This window comes from Stylophora pistillata, chromosome 1 (genome assembly GCF_964205215.1).
Source record: "Stylophora pistillata chromosome 1, jaStyPist1.2, whole genome shotgun sequence".
NCBI lineage: Eukaryota > Metazoa > Cnidaria > Anthozoa > Scleractinia > Pocilloporidae > Stylophora > Stylophora pistillata.
The window spans coordinates 1,911,531-1,922,500 of NC_142519.1; the positions used below are offsets into that span (position 1 = coordinate 1,911,531).

A 10,970-nucleotide genomic window follows, 5' to 3' on the forward strand; every position below is an offset into this window, starting at 1 on the left:
GTCTCAATATAATTAATTATAATCTTCGGGGTTTACACATTGTTTCACTGGCAATCGATAATCCCAAAGAGAGAGAGCACCATGATATTAGACATACAAGCTTCTTTCATTTTCTTCCGCGCAACATTGGTTACAGAATTACATTATGATGCGCGCCAACATTTTTACCGAGTTTCCTCTCGGTGTTTCAAAAGGAAGTTTTATAAAGCAAAATCCACATTAGAATAAATATTTAGCAACCAAGGTATCGGTTAAACAAAGTATTCCGAATTCACTTTGTTGGAAATAAGATAAAAGAATTGCAAGGCAAACCATATTTCCTCATCTCCTTACCCGAAAGGCGCTGCATGAAAACAGCTCTCTAACCTTGGAAAACTTCCTAATTCTCTATCTTTAGACTTTTGCGGTCAGTTCTTTCGAAGCTACTTCAGTGCTGTTTCCGGCCTGCATAAATGGACTGTTTGGCATGCGAACGTATCATGTTCAGATAACAAATCTGTAAAAACTCAGGCTTTCAATAATCACGACTTCAACTTGATCTTCAGTAATAATGCAGAGAGAGAGTGAGAGATTTTTTATTACCTTTTTCAACACACAAGTATGCATGTGCTGGGATTAAAATCAAATTCTGCCCGGTATTGTACAACCAGTAAGTTCTGACACCTGTCAGAAGGGGTCAAAAGCGGCAATCTGTTGGGTCTCATATTTCGAAAGTGGTTGATAGTAGCAACTGATTTTAGGCGTGAAACACGTATACATAGTCTATATAGAGTTCCGTAATCAGTTCTCACAGAATTTACAAAGTCACTGTACAGTAACAAGTCCCACGTTGAAGAAATGGCCGCTGTATTGTTCAGGATTGCTTTAATATCGCTTATTCCCGGAGGTATTTCAGATTTTAGTTTTTAATTTACTTACATTCATGATTTGTTCCCTAAAAGCCAAACCTAAGCGGGGTCGCGCCTTCACTCAGGTTTACTTTCCTTTTGATTAAAAGAGATTAAATTGATTTACGTCTGAGAGACTATCTCTTAATTCATCTCCTTGAATTTTTTCAGTAACATTTTGCGACATTCTAGGCCTATCACCGAGGAATCGCATCCTGTATCAAGGTGCTAGGATTCGAAAGCTGCTTGATTTCCGTGCCAGATTGAAGTTTCAGTAGCTCTGTTGTATTTAGGAACAGCTCTTCGGTAAACCAATGATTTGACGGTATTTGTTGCAAAAATTCTCGACCACTGAGGTTTATTTGTTTAGTTTCAATTTCCATTTAGTATTTGTTCCTGTGTATGAGTGATCATTTACATATACTGAAAGAACTGTCCTCAAAACATTTCACGCACGAACTAGACTGCGGCTTCAAGCATGTTTTCATTTGATTCACACTATTTCCTTTGGTTTTAATGGGCTGAATCGTTCAAGGTGTCGTGTTTTGAACGCTTCGATCTCAAAAGTGGTTCGTTACCTTCTGGTGTGAATCACGTGATAATCAGATATGTCACGCAAATTCCTACACGTGGACAAGGATGTCCGTACTTTACTGATTGTTGAAGTAGATGGGCACACTTAGAACTTCTGTAGGATGCGTTAATTTTTTTTCCCCGGGGTAGGAAAGAACTCTCCGATCCTCCCCAGGCGAGAAATAATGACTGGTTCCTTACTCGTTTGGTAGAGATTTCCACAAAATCTTTTGGAATTCTAATTTAAGCAAGAAAGTCTTTCTTGTAGCGAAGGGTAATAGTTATTTTGATTATTTACTTTTGTGTAGCTCTCTGCCTCCGTTGCTGGGGCTGTTACTCAAATTTATCGTGGGAAGATTGCGAAAGCCAGCTGATGTCGAGGGAATGCGACCAAGAGGTCTGTCAGATAGAAGTCCTTACGGTAAAAAAACCTGGAGAAGTAACTGAAACTCACTACTTTAAAACGTGTGGACTACAGAGCCACTGTGATGGATCAGAGTGCAACGATCATGTCGGAAATGAAACCTACATATGTAAATTCCATTGCTGTTGCTACGACAACTGTAACACCGGCATTCTGTGAGTTTGATGCCGGTCTTTTTTCGTCATCGCGGTCGTTGAGTGTTGCACTCTGCTTTAATTTGAAACTGATGACGCAACTTACTGACAAATAACTCTTGCCTACTTTTTGTATACCTGTCATTGTTGTATTATTCAGAGGAGTTTATCAGGGTCCGAAAAGGCTAATTTTTAGTTGTTGCTGTTGTTCTTATAATCTGCCGTGCTTCCTGCCCAAATGACATAGTTGTCTAAGCGAGGAAAAACATTTCCTTTCAAGCGATATATTAATTAAAGTACCTCCTGCTCGAAAGACATTTTAAACATTCTGAAAAATCCATTTGTATGTTTCCCTTCTGCTTTCTGGGATGATTGGGACCCTCGAGAGGCTCGCCAAAGCAAGAAGGGATTGGCCAGTACTTTCAATACAAAAAATCTTTTTCATTTATGGGAAAAAAATGCTCTCTCGGATATTACATCATGGGCATTGCAAAGTGGATACAAGATACAGTCCAGTTCTATAAAAATACATTTATTTTCAGTTATGGTTTCTTGATCATTAAATAATTTAGCTTCACATGCACTGCTACCTTATCTACTTCGCATGTTCCACGTCATCAAACAAATACTCCTCTCGCCTGTCCCCCAAAAATATTTCGAAATTTTCAGTTATCAGTTTTCAATTCAAATAACCTACACTTGTGAATGCGTATTGTCACTTAAGCATCGATTGTAAAACCTTTAATTTACTTTTTTCCTGGGCATGTTGTTTAGAGGATTTGTTATCAACTAATCAAACGGTGTATTTACGCCTAGTCATAAGGTTGCAAATTCCCCTTTGCCACAAGGAAAAGTTCATGAAAATTCCGCATTGCAAATTATTTGGCAATTTTAAAGAGTTTCATTGAAATCGCTAAAATCAGGAAAAACAAGTACCGCGAAATAAGTAACATTAAGGTTGTGATCAAATGCAATTTCCATTTCCATTAAATAAATTGATCACTCACCACATTACATCAAAATATCCTCAGTGACCTTTAAAACTTACAATGTCACGCGTTCCATCTGAAGTTTTGCGTGACAACTACACAATGTTGTCACAGAGGCCAAAGATTGGTCACGCAATTTTGCATCTGCAAAGTGGATCTACAGTAGGTAACATCTTTTCCCTCGTGATGAGAGGCCGTACGCAACCACAAAAGTTAAATTTTACTCAAGGTTTACTAGAAACAGTTTCTTTGAAATAGCTTTTTAAGGTGAACCGACAAATTAAGCACAAAAAAAAGCAAAAAATATCTTCAAGTACAAAATACCGTTAGGTTAAAAGAAACGGCTTTGTTGATCGACAATTTATAAACACTTAAAAAAAAATCACCGAACACAAAGAACACTTGACAACATAAAAACTCTTAGCTCTTCTTTTCAACTGTCACTGCTGGTTTGAATGGTACTTATTTAACCTAAACGTTTTGTCGTCTGGACAAAAAAACAAAAAAAAAATCATAATTTTTTCAACAACTGATTAGGTGCGATTAATTTTATTTCTCGCTCCATCCTCCCCCTCCCCCATCACTCCTCAGTGTAAAGTGAGGGAGAAAAAAAAAAATAAGCGGTAGGTTTCGATTGAGTATTAGTTCAAACCAAACAATTTTCGATTCATATGCTTCGTCGGTTCCTACAGTCAAATCGATTTCATCTTCACAGTTGGACGTTAAACATGGGTTCATTAACTCTCTACTTCCAGATCTGCTGAGGTCTCCTCAAAAGAAGCGCTAGATGCTAACATACGAGGCAAAGAAGCTATTCGTTATCGCGCGAAATAACTAGGCTGTACTATCTTATCTTGTGTCTATCAATGTAGCATTCTAAATGTAAATTTGGTTCAAAGACCTGCACAATCGTCACTCACAGGTCTCCTTTGATCAATGTTCTAGTTGATTACTTAGATACAATATATCCATTCATAACTTGTTCTTTAACTTCGAAGCCAATAACGGCTCTCGCTAAATTATATATTAGAGTTTAATATATGTGTCCTTCGTAATGACACGAAGCATTCTCAGTGATTTGAAGAACCAACATGTACCCAATAATGACAGAACTTGGACATGTGTATTCCTCATGAGAACAAATTTCCAAATTTAAAAGCCCCAATCTAAAGCCTCAATTCTAACACGTAGTACTAACCACAAACTTTACTGCACCTACTTCACACCACCCTAAGAAAATCAAGGTTTAAATTATCAGGGATGGTCAGAGAATCTAACGACACAGCTGAAGGAGTGAAAGGCAGCGTAAAGGGATAAATATACGCTGTATCAGTCATTAAGAACATCGGGTCTGTCTTGTTATGGCCGCGCTCCACAACAGCACGAATGACAGACGAAGGTACTCTGGCCTCGTACTCGTTCGCTGGAGTATACATGGACAAAATCTTCTGAACCTAAGAAAAATGAAAAAAGAAAAACAAAAAAAAAAAACAAAAATCCTAATTGGTAATTATTACCGGTAATGTATTCTGGTTTGACTAAGCTTTCTAGCTGTTGATTCAGCTCCTTGAAGGGAATTATTTTTTCAAGATACCTTTAAGGACGAAAAACGACTCCAAAACGACCTTCAACGGATGTACATGAGTTACACCGATTTGTTCTCCATACTTGCTCTACCCTTTAAGGGCGGTACACCATAAGCGACAAAGTCTACAAAAGGTCTCTGGACAACCAGCTCTTGTTGTACTCATAGTTGCAAAAGCCTTAAGTTTTTTAAATTCTGTGACTTTTCCTTGACCTGAGAAAATCATGATAATTTTTCCAAAACAAGTCCACGATGTACTCCACAGCTGAACTTACGAGTCAAACTAGTCTGAATTTGTGACACTTAGTTCCGAGAAAAAAGAACTGTCGTTCTCCATATCCAGGGCTTTGATCCCTGTCGTGGGAAGTGTGTTACCAGTTTGTTTTCGGAGCTATCGCAGTATAATTTTCTGATTATGACTACAAATCCGTCAGATATACTTATCTTACCTGTCAGCTGGTAAGTAGAGCGGTTTTCTTACCTGTAAGGTGTTAAGAGAACTACAGACTTCGCAAATCGCGTCCACGTCTTCTAACGTCTTCTTGTTGACTTGGAGTAATTGTGTCGCTTGTATTACGTTCTCTAAAGCTTCCACGATACCGCTGCCCTCCAGTTGGTTCAGGCGGACCCAGTCTTCCAGCTGACTGAGGTTAAATCTACGGAATGAGGAAAAAAATATAAAACGAAAGATTTCCACCATTTCCTTCTTTGAGTATGCCTCCCTTGCCAGCTAGAAAGTTTACCTAACAATAAGATTTGGGAGCTAATGTTCTGTTACTGTCCATAGATTCTTCAATTTTCTTTTTTGTCATTTCCTTTAGAGAAATTTGTATTTTGGTGTTGAGTTTTTTATATTACAATTAAGTTTGGGATTTCAGTAGAAAGAAAAGTTCTATTTTGATCACGGACCTGATCTGCATTCCCCTAGACCAATGGCACATGTCCTTCCTTAACAGCAAGTTATTCATCATGTTTGCACCAATGTAATAGAAGAGCTAAATTATAAAAACAAAATTTCAACAGCAATATGAATTAAGTATTGCTGAAAATCATCAGCAAAAGCAACATCAACAAAAACCAGAATGTAAACAATAAATAATACTACCGAGTCGACCTGACTTACCTGTCTAAAAACCTGTTTGATGATTTCTGGATCCACACAGTGAGCATTAAGTATGGCAAGGAAGTTTGACAGCTGAAATCAGAATATAAATCACATTACTTGGTGCATTTTCAGGCATTGAATCGGCGATCAAATGGAAACTTGACAAAAGAAAAATCGTCCTATAAAATTTACTGGCACTTGTCTCAGCTTCAGGTAATTCTCCAACAAATTTACAATGCAGAGTAGCAAAAGGTCGACAAAGGTAAGGAACAATCGAATAGTACTCTTTAACCCTAAAATGCTAACAAGGAAAGCAAAACTTTTACAAATGGCCGTGAAAAAAAACTTGACTGTGACGTCTGAAATATATTTCGGATATTTCCTCGCGAATTCACTCACCATTTTTGTGATGGACTTCACTGTGATGTCAGCATGAGCTTTGGATCGTCCACCAAATGGTTTAGAACTGGATACGCCTGGAATTGATTCGTACTCAAGCATTCCAGGCACTGCGAATAACAAACAACAACAAAGTCTGTTTCACACTTATGATGTAACGATGTAATGACAGGAGTATGGCAAAGTGAGGAGGTTTTTATGTTATCAAGTTAGTAGTGTGAACAAGCAAACATAACCAGAAAATAACACGACCTATCAGTGTGAACCGTTGGCAATAGCTACACGAGGGAAGAAACGGTATACGAACGTAGTTATTTCATCATACAGTAGTGTGAACTAGTGAACTAAGTCAGGTATTGGCAACGTAACTAACGAGGCAGTGACACAAAGAAAACAAGCGATCTGCTTGTTTTCTCATTTTGTTGTTTTGCCTTGATGTCACAAGTGTGAAGCAAGCTTAACTAGTAACAGCTAGGAATAATTGGTATTATTGCACGACTCGGCAGTCAGAGGGCCAATAACTAAAATCAACTAATCAAAATGCTCCATTCCCGGTCCAATATTCTCTAAGTATTGGACCGGGCACTGTCCCGAATGGTCCCGAATGATACCGCACTTGTTTCCCTTTGAACTTCAGTCGTATAATAAATCTCTTATTAACCAAGCTTGCTCGGGACCGTACTGGAAGAATATCAGCCCTCGGTCTTTTTTGTTCGGACCTCGCTGCGCTCGGTCCGTACTGTCAAGACCTCAGGCCGATATTCTCCCAGTGTGGCCCTCGCGCTTGGTTAATAAGATATATATACGACTTCGTAATCTGAATTATAAATTAAAAAGGAGATCAGGGTTCAGTTGTTCGAAGGCCGATTTGCACTAACCCAGGTTTAAATTTTAATCCACGTTTCCTTAATTCTCTATTCAAGAACCTTTTTGGGAAAATTTTCCTCATTCTTTTCAGAGCATCCTATCACAAGATTGTAGACAAAAATAATTATACTGAATTTTCTTTTAAAGCTTTCAGATCTGAAATAAAATTTCACACTAACTCTGGGTTATCTTAACCCACCTTTGAATAACCCGACCCAGGTCTAAAAAGCCCACGATGAGTGGGAAATTAGATCATCAACGAATTGGACAACACTCGGTCATAACATCATTCTAACCTCAATTATGTAAGGACGTGACGAGTTCAGGCTGACATACTTCGTTCCCAAATACTGACCGAGCCTGAAGCAATCGCTGGTTACACCTTCCCCCCCCCCCCCCCCCACCTTCCTTCCACAATTTATCAGGCTCCCCAAACAGCTAGCTGGTAATCATTTCTACTTCTGGGGGAAATAGGAGCTGAGAGCAAAAGTATTCTCTTCTGGGAAAAAAGACAGTAACTCGGCCGCGGCTTGAATCATGGCACAACCAATTAGCTCACTCTGAGACATTTCTTTCTTCATCAATCCCGTGGAATCATTGTGAAAAAAGCATTTTACCTATCATATTTTGTACAGCTTCCCATATACACTTTACTAAATCTTGATAGACATGTATGGCCAGGTCGCTGAGCACCTGCCGATACTCCGTCAGGTCAAAGTTTTTCAGACAGTGTTGATTTTGTTCTGGAGTGTTGTGCACTTGAAACGCCTGGAAAAAACAGACAAGTGTGTAAATTAAAAAGGCCCTTGACGTAATTACAAGGCACCATAATCAAACCCACAACAACTTGGATGTCAGAGTCAAAGGGCTATCTGGAGATTTGACTCTTTCGTGTGTTTTCTGAATTCGAGAAACATATTCCTAATGCATGAGCTTGGACTTCTTTATTAAAACTCCGTGATGAAAAAAGAGTGTTCTTATTAAATGATATCCTCAGGATCTCACTCTTTCCATTCCTTAAACACGGTACCAGACATAACAATAATTCAAAGTCACAAAGAAGTAACCAACGTTACAATGGTTTTGTACGTTGCAGCCATAACATAAAACAAACCCAAACAAAAGGTGAAGAAAGTGTAATACAAAATATGCCGTAACCAGAATACATAAATAGATAAATAAGGAAGTAAACAAATCGCCAAATAAAAAGTAAAAAATAAACATTTGAGGTCATACGTGTCACACGAAGAAAACATATGAGCAATTAAAGAACATAACAGATAAATCAAATTAACAGAAAAGAAAGATTACAAAAAGACGTTAAAAAAAAATCGTTCAACTAAATGTGATACAACCAAATTCGCCTTTGGTGAAAAGAAGGAAAATAAGTTAGATGATGCAGATACAAGCGTGCATTTAGTGAGACAAACAAACTACGCAGTGTACAATAAGGAAGGTTGGTGGCAAACTAACATCTTTGATGTAATCCTTCATATTACTCCACTGTTTTAGTAGAGATGCGGACAGTCCATCTTCATCGGGTCGTCTTACAAACCACTGAAGAGTTTTCAGTGAACAAAGCGAGAATGAATGAGAATAGTCAGAAGTTAGACACTGAAAGTCACATCACAAAGGAAGACCACTGTGATCACAAAAGGAAATGATAACAAAGAACACAGAAAGATCGGTTAAAGGGCAAAGTTGTAAAAATTTCTCTATAAAATACGAGGAAATTTTCCGATTTTTCTTTTCGCATTCAATAACGGCTCGTATTCTTGTGAATAAAAGGCTGGCGCTCATTCAGATTTTCTTCCCGCCTCTGTTTCAAAACGAGGTCTGGCTCAAGTTCTCGTGCACACTCATTTAAGAGATTTTCCTTCCTTTCCTTTTCAGATTCACGATGAAATTCTACTAATACAAAACATACTTCGGAGGAGGGAGGTCGATGCTACGAAAAACAGATGCCAATCGACATTTTCCATTTAATTGGCATTACACGCAAACATGGAAAAGGCGTTAGTTTCGCTGTAAAAGCTTATTCATTGCAAAATAAGGCGAAAAAAAAACCACAACTGCAGCAAGAAAGATACACATCTTTAGTTGACAGAGTGCGAACGTAAAAGAACAAAAATGTAGCCTTCTTTATCAAATATGTCAAAAAAAGGGCAAAAAGAACAAAGAAACAAGAAGTGTGAGTAGTTAGGCGTTTGGTTGTTATATTAAAAGTGTACTGTAGGCTCGATGCTCGATTTTCGTCCCCCCTTGGGTCCGGTCTTCGGTGGAGGGGAGTGGGCTCAATTCAGGATCAGCGGTCATTGATTGAGCCCATTGACACTACGAATAAAGACTTACTTTATCTCCACTATACTGCTTCATGTCGTGAAGAAGCCGTGATGTATTTGCCAGCCAAAATGCCAAGATATCAAGATTATTCGGGTTTTTCTGTTAATAAAAAGGAAACCATTTTTTTTTTAATATGAGGGATCATGGATCGATACCAAGTTGCACTTGAGTACAGTAAATAAACAGGTTTCTTTCCTCCCTCATGTTATGTAGAGCGTCTCGCTTTCATAGAAAAGTGGCTGGACTAAACCCAGAGTTCTTATGAAGAACGATGCGTTTGTAAAAGTTGTTTCTAGCGAATCTTGAAGAAAGAAAAAGGAAAAAAAAAAAATACTGAGGAGTCCCAGATAAAAAAAGAAAAAAGAAAAAAGAAAGCAGTTCTCATTATTGGGTATGGAACTTGTTTTTTCGAAGGCGTGATTGTAAGGTAAATCATAAGAACTGAGGTTACAAAAAGTGAACATAATGATCCTATGGTCAATTTAAAGACGTCTTTCGACAAAAAACTATCTCAAGGAATCAACGACAACTAAAAGTAAAAAGCACACCAGTGATTATAAATGCAGGCGAACAAGTCGTGATTGGTTTAAACCCTGTGGCGCGAGTTTCAAGGCCAAAAATAAAGCATAACGAAGTAAAACCCAGGCAATACTAGATTATTTTTCGTTTAAAACTAAATAGAAACAATCTGATTCACTTTTTACCTTGACTACTTTTCGGATGCTATTTATACTGCTGGTCAGCAGACTCTGCATTCGCCGGTCATCATTCACGTGATCACAATGCCTGATGCACATGAAAAGAATATGAGCAGGGAGTCCTGGGGTAGCATCTGCCATGGATTTGGGATTCATATCAGTGATAAGGAATTTGATAACTTTATCTTCATCCTCGCTTGAAAATTCGATCATTCCACGGATTTTTTGTTGTCTTAATTGCGGCAGAGGAGGAAGAAGATCCTGCCAAAGTGAACATAAAAGTTTAAAGTATTGTTAGCTGCCCCTATATGTGACTAAGATAATTTAACTGCAGATGTGAATAAGATAATTCAAGTGTTAAAAAATTTTGACATGATGGCCAAAATAATCGTTACCAACAAAAGTATTCTTTCATGTGTTTGCTGGCAGACGGAAGAGCATTTCACTTACTTATCATGTCGCTTATTCTCTGAAAAATTTGAATCAAACTTCGTGTAATAAATAAAACCCGCTTCAAGGTCTAGGGCAGTTTTCTCGCGCACTTGAAACCACCAACCGTGATCGATAAGAAATCCTACGCCATATTGTTCACTAACTTCGAGAAATCTCAGTTAAAATATATCAACAAAAAGGGAAAAACAACCAAAGCAAACAATAAAAACAGAATAAATACCCCTTCCTTATGTGCATGCGAAGATTTCCTAAGCAGCCCGGCATGCCTCATAACCTGGAAGAAACAAATGTTTAGGACTAAATGCCGGTAAATCAAGAGAGTCACAAGAATTATGTAGTAGATATTATTCAATAGCCTTCCAAAGTAACATTGGTAACGGTTGAAAGTCATTTCTCGAACAGGTTTAACTGGAAAAAAACTGTTTTTGTTTCTTTCTTGTTTCTTTTGTTTTTGTTTTCCTTTTTTTCCCTTTTTGTGGTTGATCCAAGTGAACTTTTGGTAACATACTTGCA

General features: G+C 38.0%; 2 protein-coding genes across 3 annotated transcripts in view; one reads left to right on the plus strand and one right to left on the minus strand.

Annotated features, from left to right (window-relative positions):
- The first annotated feature begins 705 nt into the window (after positions 1-705).
- On the plus strand, positions 706-2,595 carry LOC148740775 (uncharacterized). Its single transcript, XM_088730586.1, has 2 exons — positions 706-886; positions 1,769-2,595. The coding sequence occupies exons 1-2, from the start codon at positions 838-840 to the stop codon at positions 2,041-2,043; spliced, it is 324 nt and encodes a 107-aa protein (XP_088586712.1). The 5' UTR covers positions 706-837; the 3' UTR covers positions 2,044-2,595.
- Positions 2,535-10,970, minus strand: part of LOC111340253 (unconventional myosin-Va) — a 33,823-nt gene continuing 25,387 nt past the window's right edge. For both annotated transcript variants that reach the window (XM_022947075.2, XM_022947074.2), the window contains 9 exons: positions 10,678-10,731; positions 10,011-10,265; positions 9,316-9,405; positions 7,581-7,731; positions 6,097-6,206; positions 5,716-5,787; positions 5,502-5,587; positions 5,074-5,248; positions 2,535-4,461 (listed from right to left, as the gene is read on the minus strand). In XM_022947075.2, the coding sequence (XP_022802810.1) occupies positions 4,228-4,461; positions 5,074-5,248; positions 5,502-5,587; positions 5,716-5,787; positions 6,097-6,206; positions 7,581-7,731; positions 9,316-9,405; positions 10,011-10,265; positions 10,678-10,731 (1,227 nt within the window). In that variant the 3' untranslated portion in view covers positions 2,535-4,227. The remainder of the gene's footprint in view (positions 4,462-5,073; positions 5,249-5,501; positions 5,588-5,715; positions 5,788-6,096; positions 6,207-7,580; positions 7,732-9,315; positions 9,406-10,010; positions 10,266-10,677; positions 10,732-10,970) is intronic.

Excerpts from the sequence above, each read along its gene's own strand:
- LOC148740775 (XM_088730586.1), top strand. The coding sequence starts at position 838 with ATGGCCGCTGTATTGTTCAGGATTGCTTTAATATCGCTTATTCCCGGA. Across the intron at positions 887-1,768 it reads AATATCGCTTATTCCCGGAG|CTCTCTGCCTCCGTTGCTGG; the intron begins GTATTTCAGATT and ends ACTTTTGTGTAG.